Below are 19055 nucleotides of genomic sequence, written 5' to 3' on the forward strand. Positions count from 1 at the left end.
GCAGTACATATGAAATCTTTTAAACCCTCCTCAACTATGTAGTCCCATACCTACACAGTCTCAGAATCCCCTCTCATTCCGGCACGAGATCGTTTCATTCATGTCTCCCTCCGCCTAGAAGCCTACCAGGAGCCGCTCATTGTCCGTGCAACCTCTTGGCACCGGCGATCACTCCCTGCCTCTTCAGCCCCGGGCGTCACATGTGTAACACCCGGTATTTTTAAATACGTAAATCCGCATGCATAATTAGGATATTTAATTATTTAAATTTTAGATTTATGGGTTAAATAATTATGTGAATTATTTGTGCATGATTTAATTTATTTTTAAGCATTTAACCCATAATTAGTAATTTTTTTATGATTTTTAGTATTTTAATTATTTGATCGCGTAGACGGGACCGTGGACGGACGAGATGACAACTTTCCACCCAAATTATTTCATGAGCCTTTTTAGAGCCCTAAAATATTATTTTGAGTTTTATTATCTCAAAATTTTTAGTATTTAATTTTATATAATTTTAGGAGTCCATTTTATTCAAAATTAGCCAAAATATTGACTTTTTAGTATTTTTAAAATTCCCTTAAATTGTAATTTCGAGATTTTAAAGTTAGTTATCAGATTTTAACTTTTAATTAGGAGTTTAAGTTGTATATTTTATATTTAAAACCTTTTATCTATATTTAATTAACCTATATTTTTAATTAACACAAAAATCAAACCCTAAGCTACCCAAAACCCTCTCAACCGATCACTCACCTCCATCAGCCGCCACCCTCACTATTCTTCATCTTCTTCGACCGAGCAAGCTCCAAGAAGAACACCATAGCCACACTTTTGAAGGTCCAAAGCTTGTCGTCGTCGTCCCGTCGTCCCGGAATCGTCTCACGCTCGTTTTCTCTTCGTTTTTCGGTGAAAGGCATGATTCTTTCTCTTAATTTCGTGCCATATCATTATATTACGTGTGTGTTGTGTGTGCATCGAAAATTATTAAGAATTTTTCAGAAATCTATTCGGGTGTTGGTTGGATGCGCATTGTTCTTTGGTTTCTTAATCATGCCCATGTTTTTGGTTAACCATGGATGGTATGTCTGCTGGTCAGGGCCCTAGGAGGTATAAGGTGAGTTTAGGCTCGATTGGCTTGGATGGTTCAAGCCAAAAGTTCCTAGAATTGGAGCTGGTTCGATCGGACTCCCTTGGTGCGCAGGTTAGGGTTTTAAGAAGGGGGGGTTCGGCGTGGTGGTCCATGCTGCATGGGAGCCGGGGCTGGGTCAGGTCAGGTCCACCCAGACGTGGGCTACGTCTGGGCGGCGGCGCTCCGGCCAGGGGCGGCCGGAGCAGGCCGGCAGCAGCCATGGAGTGGCTGCTGCTCACGGCCGTAGCCGAGTAGGGGTTAGGGTGTCAGGTTCTAGGGTTTCCTGTAGGGTTCGGGTCGGGTCAGTAGGGTAGTGGGTCGGGTTAAGTTGGTCCGGGTCCGGGTTCGGTGGGCCGGGCTCGAGTCTTTTTATTTTTAAAATATTTTATGAATTAATGGGTTTTTGGGTCAATTAATTTGAAATAAAATTATTTGGACTCCCAAATAATTTTATTTGGACTTTTAAAATTTTAATTAAGTTAGTCCATTAATTTTATGGGCTTTTGAGCCCATAAAAGTTATTGGGCCAGTCTTTGGGTTTTTGGGCCCATTGGGCCAGTTTAAGTTGTTATTGGGCCTAGAATGTTTTATGGGCTTTAAATTAATTTAATTGGGCTTAGAACAATTTTATTGGGCTTAAGTATGTTAATGGGCCAGTCTCAGTGTTAATGAGCCAGATTTAAGTAAATGGGCTTGAGTGTTAGGGCCAGCAGTCCAGTACAATCCATGAGAAAATTGCATGTGTCCTGATTATATATTTAATTATTTTTATGCATTGAAGTTATTTTAATATTTATATGTTAGTAAGAAATTTGAATTAAATATATATGAAGGACACACATTTTAATTAAGTACACGCATTCCTGAAATAATTTTATGCATAATTAAATGTTTAAGGTTGAACAATAATAAAATATTTTATGTTGGAAGTTGAAGTAGTGTGACAATTTAAGGGGGATTCGTCCCCATATGTGACCTATTGAAGGGCAGTTTACTGCCAATTTAAGAGGTGATTCGTCACCGCCACGTACGTTGGTTTCCACGCTGATCAGTATTTAATGTATGATTTAAGGTTACACTACGGATACAACCATGCGATGTTAGAAAATTAATTGCTCAACAATGTTATGTATTATGTTATTTAAGTTTATTTAAGTTAAGTTATGTTATGTAATTTTTAAGCATGCTCATTCAGGTATATGTATGTATTAGTATTTAATTGTTTTAAATTATTTTAAACCCTTGTTATGTTAGCATGTTGGGCCTCTAGGCTCACTATACTGGTATGGTGCAGGTGAGTTCGTGGAGGATGAGGTTGTACCCACCGGAGGCGAGGATGTATGAGCGGGCATGCAGTGACCCCGTGACCGTGATAGATGTCTGAGTCACATGCATGTTTTATTTATGTCAGCATGTCACATTTTATATATTTTTTTTTCTCAGTGGTTGTGAGTTTTGAATATTTTATTGAATATTGTCAGTGCATGCAAATTTTAATCATTTTATTTATGCAGTGTTTTTAATTAAATGTTTGACTCAGATATTTATTTTATTTTAAAGAATGCATTTTTATTTAAGTATTTAATTATTTATTTATTTATTTTTAAATCTTTTTATTCTGTGCATATATGTATGGGCATATATGTACATATTTTATTTAGTAAGTATAAAAAAAAAAATTTCCGCATATTTATTTATTAATTATAGAGTTAGGGTCGTTTCAGTTGGTATCAGAGCACGGTCCTCGGAGGGGTCATTACTGCTATGCGAGCTCAGAAATCCACGCTACCGGTCTGTAAGTTTTAAGTGTTTATAGCATGATTTAATTCTTTGGATTTAAGTTAGTATTACTTTTAAACAACTTAGTTATGCATGGCGATTTACGTAAAGAAATATGTGGTGGTGCAGAATGCCTCCGAGACCAGTTAACAGACGTGGGGGACCTCCACCTCCACCTCCACCTCCGCCTCCGCAGAACCCTATTGCAGCATTGGAGCAGGCCAATGCAAATATGATGGCAGGGATTACTGCTCTGTTAGAGCAGCAGGCTACTCGTCCCAGATTGTCCCATGAGGAGGACGTTGCTGAGAGGTTCCAGAAGAAGGGACCCAAGGAGTTTGTTGGTACCACCGACCCTTTGGTGGCGGAGGGATGGATTCGCTCTCTGGAGTCCATCTTTGCTTATATGGGGATCACAGACACTGACAGGGTGAACTGTGTGACGTACATGCTGCGGGGTGATGCAGCGCTCTGGTGGGAGGGTGCAGCCAGAGGGGTTGACCTTCCTACACTGACCTGGGCAGAGTTTAGGCGTATCTTCTACGCCAAGTACTTCACTGAGGATGTGCGCAGTCGCATGATCCGTGAGTTTATGAGTCTCCGTCAGGGGGACAAGGCCGTGGTTGAGTATGTGAGGCAGTTCGAGAGGGGCTGTCACTTTGTGCCCTTGATTGCTGATAGTCCGCAGGATAAGTTGAGACAGTTTGTGGAGGGCCTGAAGGCTGATATCAGGCATGATGTTCGTATGGCAGACGTCCTTACTTATGAGTCTGCAGTCAGTAGAGCCTTGCGTTCCGAGGAGGGTCGGAGAGAGATCCAGAGGGAGCAGCAGGGAAAGAGGCAGTTTCAGGCTGGGTACCAGCGACCATCTTCGCAGCCTCCTGCGAAGAAGCAGTATACAGGGCCGGCTAAGAGCCCGAATCAGCAGCAGAGGCCACAGCAGCAGAGGGGCGGGGCCCCTAATGCCATAGCTTATCCTACTTGCCCGAAGTGCCAGAAGATGCATTCGGGACCTTGCCTATTGGGAGCAGGAGTTTGCTACCACTGTAGGGAGCCAGGGCATCAGATAGCTAACAGCCCGAGGAAGAAGAACACCGCTGGTAGGGTGTTTGTGATGCAGGCCGAGGAGGTAGATTCAGACACCTCCTTGATCACCGGTATATCTTATCCCTAGCATTTTAATAATTTTCCTTTGGTTAAAAATTTAGTCTTTAATTTAGAATTATTGTTATTTGGGTTATTTAACTGCATGTTAGAATAGGAAGCATGTTTTACTTGTGATTAGAATTAAAAATTTGTAGTGACTCGTTGGGAAAAAAGTTAGTAGTGGTATGAAACTGTTGGGAATTTTTAGCGTGCAGGGAGAATTCTAGTTGGAGGCAACTCCACGTTTGCGTTGCTAGATTCAGGGGCTACGCATTCGTTTATCTCCCTGGAGTTTATCAGGCGGGTAGGCATCACACCTGAGAGTAGTGACAGTGGGTATGATGTTACTATGCCGTCAGGGCAGATTATTTCTACCTCGAAGGTTATTCGAGGACTGAAGTTGGAGCTGCAGGGACACTCCATTCGAGTAGATGTAGTAGTTTTGCCTTTGAGTGGATTCGATTTGATTTTGGGGATGGACTGGTTGACAGTCAATGGAGCTTCGATTGATTTTCGTCGGAGATCAGTGTCAGTGAGACCTACAGTAGGCGACCCGTTCACTTTTCATGCATCTCAGAGCAGTGATATGCTTCAGGTGATATCTCATATTCAGGCGAGGAAGTTGTTGAGACGGGGTTGCCAGGGGTTTCTAGCGAGTATCGTCACGACTTCAGAGCCATCTAGCAGATCATTATCAGAGATAGAGGTGGTTCGTGACTTTTCGGATGTCTTTCCGGAGGATGTTGCAGGAATTCCACCAGTGAGAGATGTGGAGTTTGGCATCGACTTAGTGCCAGACACCGTGCCTATCTCTAAAGCACCGTACAGACTTGCTCCTACCGAGATGAAAGAGTTGAAGGAGCAGATTCAGGAGTTGTTAGAGAAAGGCTTTGTTCGTCCTAGCTTTTCTCCGTGGGGAGCTCCGGTGTTGTTTGTGAAGAAGAAGGATGGCAGTATGAGACTGTGCATCGATTACCGAGAGCTCAACAGGGTCACAGTGAAGAACAAGTATCCACTGCCGAGGATAGAGGATTTATTTGATCAGTTGCAGGGAGCTTCAGTGTTCTCCAAGATCGATCTGCGATCTGGTTATCATCAGTTGCGTGTCAGAGATGCAGATGTGTCCAAGACTGCTTTCAGGACACGATATGGGCATTACGAGTTCTTAGTGATGCCCTTTGGGATGACCAATGCTCCAGCAATTTTCATGGATCTCATGAACCGAGTCTTTCAGCCGTATCTAGATCAGTTCATCATAGTCTTTATTGATGATATTTTGATCTATTCTAGGAGCATCGAGGAGCATAGACAGCATCTTCAGACAGCCTTGCAGACTTTGAGGGAGCATCGGTTGTATGCCAAGTTCAGCAAGTGCGAGTTTTGGCTTGAGCAGGTGGCATTTCTTGGCCACATTATTTCGAGAGATGGGATTGCAGTTGATCAGTCTAAGGTTGAGGCAGTGCAGAATTGGGGTATTCCGAAGAATGCTTCAGAGATTCGCAGTTTCTTGGGTTTGACATGATATTATAGGAAGTTCATTAAGGGTTTTTCCTCCATTGCAGTACCCTTGACTTCCTTGACCAAGAAGAATGCGAAGTTTATCTGGAGTTCAGACTGTCAGAGGAGCTTCGATCAGCTGAAGGAAGCACTCACTACTGCACCAGTGTTAGCGATGACAGTACCACACGAGGAGTTAGTGGTGTACACCGATGCGTCTAAACTGGGTTTAGGCGCAGTTCTTATGCAGTGTGGTAAGGTTATTGCATATGCGTCGAGGCAGCTGAAGATTCATGAGCAGAACTACCCGACGCATGACTTGGAGTTAGCCGCAGTGGTCTTCGCTTTGAAAATCTGGAGGCACTATCTGTATGGCGAGAAGTGCAAGATTTTCACAGACCACAAGAGTCTCAAGTACTTCTTCACACAGAAGGAGTTGAACATGAGACAGCGCAGATGGTTGGAGTTGGTGAAGGATTATGACTGTGACATTAGCTACCATCCGGGTAAAGCTAATGTAGTGGCCGATGCTTTGAGTCGGAAGTCGTCAGTGGTATCATGTTTGACCGTACAGTTACCACTACAGAGCGAGATCAGAGATTTGGCTTGGAGTGTTATCCGAGCGGTCGTGCACCGAGCTTGTCAGTGTTGACGGTGCAGCCAGTTCTGCGAGATCGGATTAGGAAGGGACAGTCCACTGATGAGGAGTTGCAGCGATGGAGACAGAGAGATGAGGCTAGAGGTAATCTCTTGTATACAGTGGAGGATGGTATCGTTCAGTACCGTGGGAGGATGTGGGTACCGAACATCGATCAGTTGAGAGCTGAGATTTTAGCAGAGGCTCACACATCTCCGTACTCCATTCACCCCGAAAGTACGAAGATGTACAAAGACTTGCAGCTATTGTATTGGTGGCCCGGGATGAAGAGTGACATCGGGAGAGTGGTGTCAGAGTGCTTGACTTGTCAGCAAGTCAAGGCAGAGCATCAGCGTCCAGCAGGACTTCTTCGACCTCTTCCTATTCCGGAATGGAAATGGGAGAATATTACGATGGACTTTGTGGTTGGCTTACCGAGGAGTGCCAGAGGTTGCACAACGATTTGGGTGATTGTGGATAGACTCACCAAGTCAGCTCATTTCTTGCCGGTGAGGACTACTTATACTTTGACACAGTATGTAGAGCTTTACATCAGAGAGATTGTTAGACTGCATGACATACCAGTGTCTATTGTGTCAGACAGAGATCCGAGATTCACATCTGCGTTTTGGAAGAGTCTGCACACAGCTTTGGGGACGAGGCTTTTGTTCAGTACAGCATTTCATCCCCAGACAGATGGTCAGTCTGAGAGAGTGATCCAGGTTCTCGAGGATCTTCTGAGAGCTTGTGTCATTGATTTTCGGGGCTCTTGGGAGACTAGACTGCCATTAGTGGAGTTTACTTATAACAACAGTTTTCAGTCGTCTATAGGTATGGCTCCTTATGCAGCATTGTATGGGAGGAGATGTAGATCTCCTGTGCATTGGAATGAGGTTGGTGAGCGGATTTTACTGGGTCCTGAGATTGTGCAGCAGACAGCTGACATTGTGACTCAGATTCGAGATCGGATGAGGACTGCTCAGAGTCGGCAGAAGAGTTATGCAGATGCCAGACGACAAGATTTGGAGTTCGCTGTAGGTGATCACGTATTCCTGAAGATGTCACCTATGAAGGGGGTAGTGCGTTTTGGCCGGAGAGGCAAGCTTAATCCGAGGTATATAGGGCCATTCGAGATCTTGGAGAGAGTTGGCACGTTGGCCTACCGTTTAGCTCTACCTCCAGGGCTAGCAGCAGTGCACAACGTTTTCCATGTATCCATGCTTCGGAGATATGTCTCCAACCCGTCGCATGTGTTGGATTTCGAGCCCTTGCAGTTGCCACCAGATCTAGTGTATGAGGAGAGGCCAGTGCGGATCTTGGCTAGGGAGGAGCGGAGGCTTAGGACGCGGGTCATACTGATGGTCAGAGTCCAGTGGCTGAATCACTCAGAGGAGGAAGCTACTTGGGAGACCGAGGCAGACATGAGGACTCGCTACCCGGAGTTGTTCGGGTAAGTACTTTAATTTCGAGGACGAAATTCAATTTAAGGGGGGGAGAATTGTAACACCCGGTATTTTTAAATACGTAAATCCGCATGCATAATTAGGATATTTAATTATTTAAATTTTAGATTTATGGGTTAAATAATTATGTGAATTATTTGTGCATGATTTAATTTATTTTTAAGCATTTAACCCATAATTAGTAATTTTTTTATGATTTTTAGTATTTTAATTATTTGATCGCGTAGACGGGACCGTGGACGGACGAGATGACAACTTTCCACCCAAATTATTTCATGAGCCTTTTTAGAGCCCTAAAATATTATTTTGAGTTTTATTATCTCAAAATTTTTAGTATTTAATTTTATATAATTTTAGGAGTCCATTTTATTCAAAATTAGCCAAAATATTGACTTTTTAGTATTTTTAAAATTCCCTTAAATTGTAATTTCGAGATTTTAAAGTTAGTTATCAGATTTTAACTTTTAATTAGGAGTTTAAGTTGTATATTTTATATTTAAAACCTTTTATCTATATTTAATTAACCTATATTTTTAATTAACACAAAAATCAAACCCTAAGCTACCCAAAACCCTCTCAACCGATCACTCACCTCCATCAGCCGCCACCCTCACTATTCTTCATCTTCTTCGACCGAGCAAGCTCCAAGAAGAACACCATAGCCACACTTTTGAAGGTCCAAAGCTTGTCGTCGTCGTCCCGTCGTCCCGGAATCGTCTCACGCTCGTTTTCTCTTCGTTTTTCGGTGAAAGGCATGATTCTTTCTCTTAATTTCGTGCCATATCAGTATATTACGTGTGTGTTGTGTGTGCATCGAAAATTATTAAGAATTTTTCAGAAATCTAATCGGGTGTTGGTTGGATGCGCATTGTTCTTTGGTTTCTTAATCATGCCCACGTTTTTGGTTAACCATGGATGGTATGTCTGCTGGTCAGGGCCCTAGGAGGTATAAGGTGAGTTTAGGCTCGATTGGCTTGGATGGTTCAAGCCAAAAGTGCCTAGAATTGGAGCTGGTTCGATCGGACTCCCTTGGTGCGCAGGTTAGGGTTTTAAGAAGGGGGGATTCGGCGTGGTGGTCCAGGCTGCATGGGAGCCGGGGCTGGGTCAGGTCAGGTCCGCCCAGACATGGGCTACGTCTGGGCGGCGGCGCTCCGGCCAGGGGCGGCCGGAGCAGGCCGGCAGCAGCCATGGAGTGGCTGCTGCTCACGGCCGCAGCCGAGTAGGGGTTAGGGTGTCGGGTTCTAGGGTTTCCTGTAGGGTCCGGGTCGGGTCTGTGGTCCGGGTCGGGTCAGTAGGGTAGTGGGTCGGGTTAAGTTGGTCCGGGTTCGGGTTCGGTGGGCCGTGCTTGAGTCTTTTTATTTTTAAAATATTTTATGAATTAATGGGTTTTTGGGTCAATTAATTTGAAATAAAATTATTTGGACTCCCAAATAATTTTATTTGGACTTTTAAAATTTTAATTAAGTTAGTCTATTAATTTTATGGGCTTTTGAGCCCATAAAAGTTATTGGGCCAGTCTTTGGGTTTTTGGGCCCATTGGGCCAGTTTAAGTTGTTATTGGGCCTAGAATGTTTTATGGGCTTTAAATTAATTTAATTGGGCTTAGAACAATTTTATTGGGCTTAAGTATGTTAATGGGCCAGTCTCAGTGTTAATGGGCCAGATTTAAGTAAATGGGCTTGAGTGTTAGGGCCAGCAGTCCAGTACAATCTATGAGAAAATTGCATGTGTCATGATTATATATTTAATTATTTTTATGCATTGAAGTTATTTTAATATTTATATGTTAGTAAGAAATTTGAATTAAATATATATGAAGGACACACATTTTAATTAAGTACACGCATTCATGAAATAATTTTATGCATAATTAAATGTTTAAGGTTGAGCAATAATAAAATATTTTATGTTGGAAGTTTAAGTAGTGTGACAATTTAAGGGGGATTCGTCCCCATATGTGACCTATTGAAGGGCAGTTTACTGCCAATTTAAGAGGTGATTCGTCACCGCCACGTACGTTGGTTTCCACGCTGATCAGTATTTAATGTATGATTTAAGGTTACACTACGGATACAACCATGCGATGTTAGAAAATTAATTGCTCAATAATGTTATGTATTATGTTATTTAAGTTTATTTAAGTTAAGTTATGTTATGTAATTTTTAAGCATGCTCATTCAGGTATATGTATGTATTAGTATTTAATTGTTTTAAATTATTTTAAACCCTTGTTATGTTAGCATGTTGGGCCTCTAGGCTCACTACACTGGTATGGTGCAGGTGAGTTCGTTGAGGATGAGGTTGTACCCACCGGAGGCGAGGATGTATGAGCGGGCATGCAGTGACCCCGTGACCGTGATAGATGTCTGAGTCACATGCATGTTTTATTTATGTCAGCATGTCACATTTTATATATTTTTTTTTCTCAGTGGTTGTGAGTTTTGAATATTTTATTGAATATTGTCAGTGCATGCAAATTTTAATCATTTTATTTATGCAGTGTTTTTAATTAAATGTTTGACTCAGATATTTATTTTATTTTAAAGAATGCATTTTTATTTAAGTATTTAATTATTTATTTATTTATTTTTAAATCTTTTTATTCTGTGCATATATGTATGGGCATATATGTACATATTTTATTTAGTAAGTATAAAAAAAAAAATTCCGCATATTTATTTATTAATTATAGAGTTAGTATCGTTTCAATTACCAACTAATTTTGTGTAATAGTATGTTTTCGTTTATAGCAAAGAATAGGAATTTTTATTTAGAATAAAGTTTTTCGCCAATAGATAAAATCCTTTCCATCAATAAGTTTATCAAGATTGTTTCAGAGAAAAATATTAAATAGACATGTAAATTGTTTTTATATGCCACAAGTTTGGTTTAATTTGTTGTTTGTTTGTTTTTTTTATTGAAAAAGTGAATAAAATTAATTTTTGGTTGATAATTATATATACGGTATATATGAGAAATATATTTTAAGGCATTCTCAATATTCAAATCAAATCAAAATCAAAATCAAAATTATAAAAAACTACAAAAACTGTGTACGCAGCCGCCGGAGGAATCTCTGATTTGTATCTCCTGTAAACCCTAACCCTTCACCTCTTTACACAGGTGAGTTCTTAACCTTTTTCGGTGGTAATAATTCTTTTGAATTTGGTGTAAATACGAAAGAAATTCGTTGTTTTGTTCTATACCGATAATCTTCGCTGTTTCACGGTAAAGGATTTATGCTTAAGATTTTGCTAGCCTTTTACGTGGTTCTGCGTTTCTGAAGCGTGTATATTGATTTTGAAGTTTACCGTGAATTTCTTTTGCTAGCATAAAGATGTCGTCTTTAAGGAATGCTATTCCAAGAAAAGCTCACAAGGAGCGTGCTCAGCCGTAAGTGATTATTTTCTGGGGCCATTCATTTCTTTATTGCTCGTTTTGAAATATTAGATGCATATTTTTGCCTTCACTTAACTGCGGCCTTGTAAACGGCGGTGGCGGGCGGTCACTACCTCAGCCTCTAGGCGGTTGAATTTTTGTCACTATTTTATACACATGATTATATATAATTATGCAATATATGCAAAAATTTTATGTAGGTTTTTGGCTATTATTTTTTGAATAGAAAGTGTGTGATGTATTAATAATCAGGGTTTTTTAAATTTTGTTGAATTTTGATCGCCTCACCTGCCCGTCTCGTCTGCCTTGCTGACCTCGACCACCATTTAGAACACTGGTTAATTAATTATTTGTTGTGTATACAAGGTCTATGAGAAGGAAATTTGGGCTGCTTGAAAAACATAAAGATTATGTCATTCGTGCAAAAGCCTTTCACCAAAAGGAGCAGACTTTACAGGTAATTTTCACAACCCTGCATTTTGTTGGTTTTGGTAGCATTTTATGAATGCAATTTTGTGAGTTTTCATCGCTGTGGTAAGTCACATTCGCGTGTTTACAACAGAAACTTAAGGAAAAAGCAGCATTCAGAAACCCAGATGAATTTTACTTCAAGATGATTAAAACAAAAACTGTTGGCGGAGTCCATAAACCTGAGTAAGCTGGAAAAAATTATTTTATTATAAGGTTATCTGTTTTCTTTTGAGGATATTCCTTTGAGTGTAATTTGAATATGAGCGGTTGAATGTGGCCTTTTTTAAAGGAGCCAGGCTAATAAGTACACTAACGAAGAGCTGATGTTGATGAAGACTCAAGACATTGGATATATTTTGCAGAAGCTTCAAACTGAAAAAAAGGTTTTATTTTAGATTTTCTGGTTTTTTGGACATCGAATTCTCGAGATAGCTGTCGTGCAGGTTATTTATTCTGTAATTTAACTTTCTTGGATGCAGAAAATTGAAAGACTGAATGGTATGCTTCATTCTCTTGACAATCAGTCATCATCCAAACATGTTTATTATGCCGACGACAGGTGAGTGATCGAGTCCTTCTTCTGCTGATTCTTGATAGTTTTGATACCCATTCTCTGAAAAATTCTGTTTGAATTACTTGAATTCCATGCTTACGCTTGTGTGTATGCAAATAAATTTTTTCGTCCAAGTCAGTGATTTGGTTGGTAATGTGTACAGATCTCACACAGTATTAATGCATAAGATGGTACAGGGTAGTTATTGCTCAGTAATATAGCGATTTTGAGCTTAGTAAATATTCTTGTGTTTCATGCAACATGTCGACTTGACTGGCTGTTGATTTTATTATTGCTCAGTAATATAGCGATTTTGAGCTTAGTAGATATTCTTGTGTTTCATGCAGCATGTCAAATTGACTGGATGTTGATTTTATTTCTAGGGAGGAGGCAAGAGAAGTACGCAAAAAAGTTTCAGAACAAGGGAAAGCATCTGCTCTTAAAGACTTGCCTAAAGTTATTGTAAGGTACTGAACTAATCACAGTATTTTTTTAGTCATTTGCCTCCTACAATATCGGATGGCCAGGTTGATAACCTGTTTCTACATGCCTCCCCACAATTAAGATTCCTACCGAATGAGATCATTACCATTTGCAAAATTGAAGTGGACTCGAAATTTTGCTTGACAATCAGAAATAATTTGCTTTAGTCATTTGAATTCGGAAGCCTGCTTGTCCTCCTAGCTCTTTCACGTGTCTCTCCACCACCTATATGTTACCCCCTTGAAGTTATCAATACCTCGTTTCTTGATTGAATATCGCGATATTTGGTACCTTATCATAATATCTTCTTTTTTCTTTTTTCTTATTGAATTTAGTTTTCGTTTTCTACTTCTCTAGTATTCCCTGTATTGTTCGAGTTCTCTTATAAAAAATGTTTATGCATTTGTTGGACACACATATTTACCAATTGGGCGCATGCTATGTGTATTGATTCTAATTCCATTTATGTTTGCATGATACTTATTTTTGGCTGTGTGTCCGTTTTCTTCTTGTCTGGACTTTCTTCTGCCTTATCCTTACCAGAGATCAATTCTGTCGGTCGTCGGGAGTGCTGTATCTTTATATAAATTTTATGGGAATTAGGGGATGATACTTCTCTCCATCTTTGCCACTCGACGAACTTTAGTTCAAGAAATCGAATTGATGCATAAGTGCTAGAGCATTTAACTCAAACCGACCTTTCTTGTATGATGAACTACTATCTATTAGATTCCCTAAAGCCTGAAGGGTCTTGCTTGTTGGTAATCGTTGCTGCATTTTTCCTTTAAAATTTAATCTTTTTTCTATGCTTTTTCTTGCTGCTTCGATATTTTTTGGTTATACGGTCTCACAAGAGTTTTTGGTAGTATTTGCAAATAATCATTATTTTTAGAGTTTGCAAACAATACTTTTGTGTATCTCGCTGCTTTGATTTTGGATATATTTAGGGCATGATTGGTACTCTTGAATGAAATAGAGTTGGAATGGAATCAACTTTGGATGGAATAAGAATAAGAATGAAATGATAAGTTTATTCCATTCAAATGATTGGTACCAGAAAAATAAAATCGGAATGGAACCGGATTATTTTTAATTATCAAATAACGTTTTCATTAAAATCCAAAATAGTAGCTATTCAAAAATATTTATTGTAGGTTAAAAAAATATTTATTATAATTATTATTTAAAAAATAAAAAATATAACTATTTATAGACTATTAATTATAATAAAACTAATATAATTATTAATCTGAATTTAGTATATTATCAAATTAATTTATTACCATTTATAAATATAGAATTATTAATGAATAATGATAATAATATTAATAAATAAACAAATAAAAAGTTCACTTAATAATAATGTATATTATAAAATATATTATTATTATTATTTTATTTATTAAAAAATAATTATTTTTTAATAAAATATAATGATAGTAATATATTTTATAATATACATTATTATTAAGTGAACTTTTTATTTGTTTATTTATTAATATTATTATCATTATTCATTAATAATTCTATATTTATAAATGGTAATAAATTAATTTGATAATAATATTATTATTATGGTTATTATTTTAGGTACTTTATTAAACTAAATAAGGGAAGAATTTTACAAATGGAGAAAAAATAGGAATGGGAATGACCATTCTTATCCAAAATGGATGTAATGGATGAATATGAGAATAGCCATTCAATGAGAATGAACTTTCCCATTCCAAATCCAAACCAACATGATTGTATCATGCTCTTAGTTTTATTCAAAATTTCATTTCTGTTTCTTGTAGAACAGAACTTTATCCATATAAAATGGTTGATTATCTGTCCACCATGCACAAATCCTTCTCAGTTTTGCTCTGGTTGATTTCCACACATTTCTTTTCAGTCTTGCCTTAGCTTTAGGCCTTTATGTTTTTTTTTCGCCTCTTCTACAACGATGAAGGTAGACTAGAATTTGTATTTAAGTAGTAGTCGAGATTCATCATGTATGGGGACATGGTCAACATGCAGGAAGACAGAGTCCTCATATCGTGAGCTAGAGGCTAGAAAAAGACGATTACAAGATCTAGAGAAAATATACATGGATATGTCTATGCAGAAAGAGCTACAGGTATCAGTATTTCAAAGAAATGCACACCATTTTTTCCTTGTTTCGATGTACGGTAATCATTTGAATGCTTCATCGGTGCAGAAAAATGGTAGGAAACGCAAACTGCGTGAAGATGAAGTGGTTAATCCCACTTCAAGACCTGTGTATAAATGGCGACAAGAAAGGAAACGTTGAGTAGAAAATACTCGTGTATCACAGATTTCTTGAATGAGAGCATGAGGTGGGGACATGCAACAATATCTTCAAGTCGGAAGAACAGTTTTCGTAAATGCGTTGAAAATGCGTGATTTTTAATTCGGAAGAACCATAGATGGTGAACATAATTTTGCTGTGACTGATGTTGGAAACAGAAGCATATGATTGTCTCAAGTCCAGCTCTTGTACGGATCTCTACTTGTTTATATACCAAATTTATGGTTCTTCCTATGAAGGTTTTTCTTGCAATGTTTCTAAATTCATAGAAATAAAATCATGAATCACCAGTTTAGGTAAAATAAGTGATTATCTCCATAATCACTTATTTTTAGAGGTTGCAAACACTACCTTAATGATATTTCTTGCTTCAAGTTCCCCACAATACACTCTGCCATAAAGAAGAGGAACTACAATATAGTGTTTTAGTCATATTTTCAAAATTATATACTATAGATTATTTTATGTCGAAAACTTTTGCCATAAAAAATTGAAATCTTTAACATTTAAACATATGTTTTCTTTCGATAAATATGTAATGAATAATTTATTATTATTATTATTATTATTATTATTATTATTATTATTATTATTATTATTATTATTTGGCTTTAAAACCGAAGAAATCGTTACATTGTTAAATAAAAACAATATTACATAAATAATAATTTTCTTTTTGGGGAAAAAAAGGTGGAATATGAGGTGACATTTCCAACGATGGAGTCAGAGTTCCTAAAATCGCAGGCAGGCGAGTATAATGCTCTTCAGCCTCCTCAGAAAGTCGAAACCCGCCACCGTCACCGCCGCCCACTTCCACCTCTCCTCCACCATCCGCCGCCAACGGCCCCAATTCTCCACCGAAATTCATTCGCTCTCGAAGCAAGCCCTTGAACCCCTAATACTCTCCTGCTGTCATCACGGTAAATTCCAAGGCCTCTCTGACATCGTCGCTGCACCCTTCTCTTCTCCTCACTGCCCGTCAGAGCCTCGGAAAACATGCCGTCGAGACTCCTCCGCCGCCGCTCACTGTTGCTTCAGTTTCCACCCACTTCTTCTCCCTCCAAGAATTGTCCTTTCAGCTTTGTACAAATTCATTTGACGTTGAATCTTGCTGCATTCGTGTTTCTCAACGAGGGAACAAAGGTTTACCCCTTGTGCTACCCAACTTGAAGCTTAAAGTTGTGATTGAAGCTATTAGGCTTGTGCTTGAATTTATTTATGATGACAGGTTTGCTACCTTTTGCTACGGCGGGCGAGCAAACTTGGGCCGCCACACGGCTATTCGGTATTTAAAGAATTCGGTGGCAAACCCAACTTGGTGGTTTAGTATTAAATTTGATCGTGAATTATTTAATTCTGTTCATGTTGATAAGTTGTTTTTTATGCTGGGGGAGAAAGTTGAAGATGATGCATTTCTTGATTTGATAAAAAAGGTTGTTTGATTGTAAGATAATCAACATTGAATTGGGTGGGGTTTGTTTAGGCAGGGGGCTGCCTCAAGAATCGGCCTTGAGTTCGATTTTGATCAATGTTTACTTTATTGGATTCGATAAGGAAGTTCAAAAGAATTAAGATTAAGGACGAATAAAGAAAATCCAAAGTTCATGGAAAACGATCTTGTCTCGGCTGAAAAAGATTCAGACCATGTTTTTTATAAGCCATTGAAGATTTATGCTGTCCGATTCTTGGATGAGATATTGATTGTTACTTCAGGAACAAAGATGATGACTTTAGAATTGAAGAATAAAGTGGTAAAGTTATTAGAACATGATTTGGATTTGAGAGTGGATAAAGTTACAACTGTCATTCGTAGCGCAGTTGATGAGAAGATAGGCTTCATGGGAATGGAGCTTCGGGCAGTTGCCCCTTCAGTGCTCCGTCCGCCTAAGACAGAGAAAGCTATGAGCACGAAAAAAGTATCTTAGGCAGAAAGAAGTCCGGCTTTTGGAGTTGAAAAATGCAAAAGAGAGAAACAAGAAGAAGTTAGGGATGAAGCTATTGAAGCATGTGTTCAGGAAGTCGAAACAAAGCAATGGATTCAAATTCGAGTTCCAAATTGAGAATGAAGTGAGTCAAAATTTTCACTTGGGGTGAGGAAGTGGTTCAAGAGTTTCTTGGATCCGTGGATGAACGAGCTGAATGGCACCGAAAATTGTCTGCTGGTGATTTCTCTCTTTGGAAAGGATTCGAAATTCTCTTCCACATGATCTTGTTGATGCTTATGACAACTTCCAACATCAAGTTGACAAGTGTTTGAAACCGACGAAGGCTAAGAGGGTGTTGGAGGAAGAAGTGAAAAGAGTGGAAGAGGAAGAACGGAAATATGCCGAAAGAATCATCGAAGATTTGACAAGACGGTGCATCAAAGTCGATGCACCCATGGAACTCATCAAGAAGGCAGTCAAGATGGTTGGATTCACCAATAGCATGGGTCGTCCTAGGCCTCTAACTTGGCTCATGGTTCTTGAAGATATTGACATAATCAAATGGTATGCCAGGGTGGGAAGAAGATGGCTTGATTTCTATTGTTGCTGCCACAACTTCCGAACAGTGAAAATCATCGTAACTTATCATCTTAGATTCTCCTGCATCTTGACGTTAGCAGAAAAACACGAAGCCACCAAGCGCGAGACAATTAGGCATTCACTAAGGATTTAAAAGTTTCAAACATCACTTTCCTTCTGAAAAGGAGATCAAGATGATGGGAGATAGGAATCTCTCGGAACCGTTTCCGGTGGATGGGGCGATGAATTTGGTTTTGATCAGATTAGCCTCTGATGAACCTTCACACCGCGGTATCGCTCATTTCTGTGACAGAAGAGATGCAATCGTTTACAGGATTCAGTTACCTCAGAATGGCCTCCAAAAACACCTCATCGACGAGACTCTATGAGGTTGTCTGATGGGCTCGATTCATGAGAGTTTACACAGAAAGTGTGCTCCCTTGTGTTGTTTCCATGCAAGTGAGCTATACATGGGAAGATTGACTCTTCAAGACATCGATTGCGCGGCGCTTTTGGACTTTGAATGATCTCCATCACAATGTTTTCTGGATAGTTTGGAAAGAAAATTGTCATATTCCTCTCATAAAAACTTGTGATTCTTTTATTATATAAAATATCCGTTTGATTGATTTGGATCACTCGCAGTTCATGGATACAAAAATGCAACCTCTAGCATAGTGTCTCTACTTGGAAATGGTTCACATTGGGCCTTGTGGAAATAATATTTGGGCTTGATTCAGTTCTGATTGTCTCCGAAATCAGAGTCCAAGTCTTGTGGGCTCAATCATCTGGAATCCACCCCATTTGAAAAGATACATTTGTCTATTTATGGAAAATATAAATTAGCATATATCCATATAATTTTATAATTATTCAATCAGCATCGTAATAGTTGTTATTTTATTTTCATTTTTCGATATTGTCAAAAAATTTATTATTATATTATATTTTAACTCAAAAACTTTCCAGGAAGGATATATTATAAACAACAAAATATTTACCACAATTTTCCAAGCTAATTTCTAAAAATGAATTATCCAAAATATAAATTTGAAATTTATGCGCCGTCTAGCTAGTAAATGTTTTATGAGGTGGGCATGCATTAAATGTAGCAACATTTATTGGTTGGGGATTGGGGATGGTTAAATGGGTTAATATAGTAATAATAATAATATTTATTATTATAATAAACTAATTATTAATCAATATCGTGTTAGAAAAAATAAAAAAGAAAAAGCAAAAAAAGGAAAGAGCAAAGGCATTTAAAAATAATATAATAATAATTAAAGATGACAAGACTAGACAACCCCACGCTTGTCGGGGGTGAAGGACCCATACCCCCTCTTTCACTCATTTATAGCAGCTGGTTAGTTTTAACCCCTTTGTCCTTTTCTTCCCCTCTGATTTTTTATTTTATTTTATATAAAAAAAATAATGTAAATTTTATTATAAATATCTATGTAAAAATTCGAAATTTTATTAACTATAACTGTTTCTATAAATTAATATTTACTTTTCAAAATGTCATTTTCTTCTGTACGTATTATGCATGTGGGAATATTTTCAGTCATATATTTTTTTTTAAATCAATTATAGTTCTTTAAATATGTTTTGACAATTAATTTTAGTCTTTTTAGTCAAAATTATGATTGAATGACTAATATTATTATTAAGTTC

General features: G+C 38.3%; 1 protein-coding gene and 1 pseudogene across 2 annotated transcripts; both read left to right on the forward strand.

Moving 5' to 3' along the window:
- The first annotated feature begins 10670 nt into the window (after positions 1-10670).
- Positions 10671-15099, forward strand: LOC140891256 (probable U3 small nucleolar RNA-associated protein 11). 2 transcript variants are annotated; one of them, XM_073299659.1, is made up of 9 exons: positions 10671-10780; positions 10988-11050; positions 11423-11513; positions 11619-11710; positions 11817-11910; positions 12007-12086; positions 12464-12547; positions 14583-14682; positions 14764-15099. In XM_073299659.1, the coding sequence occupies exons 2-9, from the start codon at positions 10995-10997 to the stop codon at positions 14854-14856; spliced, it is 690 nt and encodes a 229-aa protein (XP_073155760.1). In that variant the 5' UTR covers positions 10671-10780; positions 10988-10994; the 3' UTR covers positions 14857-15099. The 2 variants fall into 2 exon arrangements, with proteins under 2 accessions (XP_073155760.1, XP_073155761.1); XM_073299660.1 differs by lacking the exon at positions 10671-10780 and adding an exon at positions 10781-10885.
- Positions 15100-15591: 492 nt separating this feature from the next.
- On the forward strand, positions 15592-18120 carry LOC140889725 (nuclear intron maturase 3, mitochondrial-like; annotated as a pseudogene).
- The last annotated feature ends 935 nt before the right edge of the window (positions 18121-19055 follow it).

The sequence above is a fragment of the Henckelia pumila genome, chromosome 3 (genome assembly GCF_033568475.1).
Source record: "Henckelia pumila isolate YLH828 chromosome 3, ASM3356847v2, whole genome shotgun sequence".
Taxonomy (NCBI): domain Eukaryota; kingdom Viridiplantae; phylum Streptophyta; class Magnoliopsida; order Lamiales; family Gesneriaceae; genus Henckelia; species Henckelia pumila.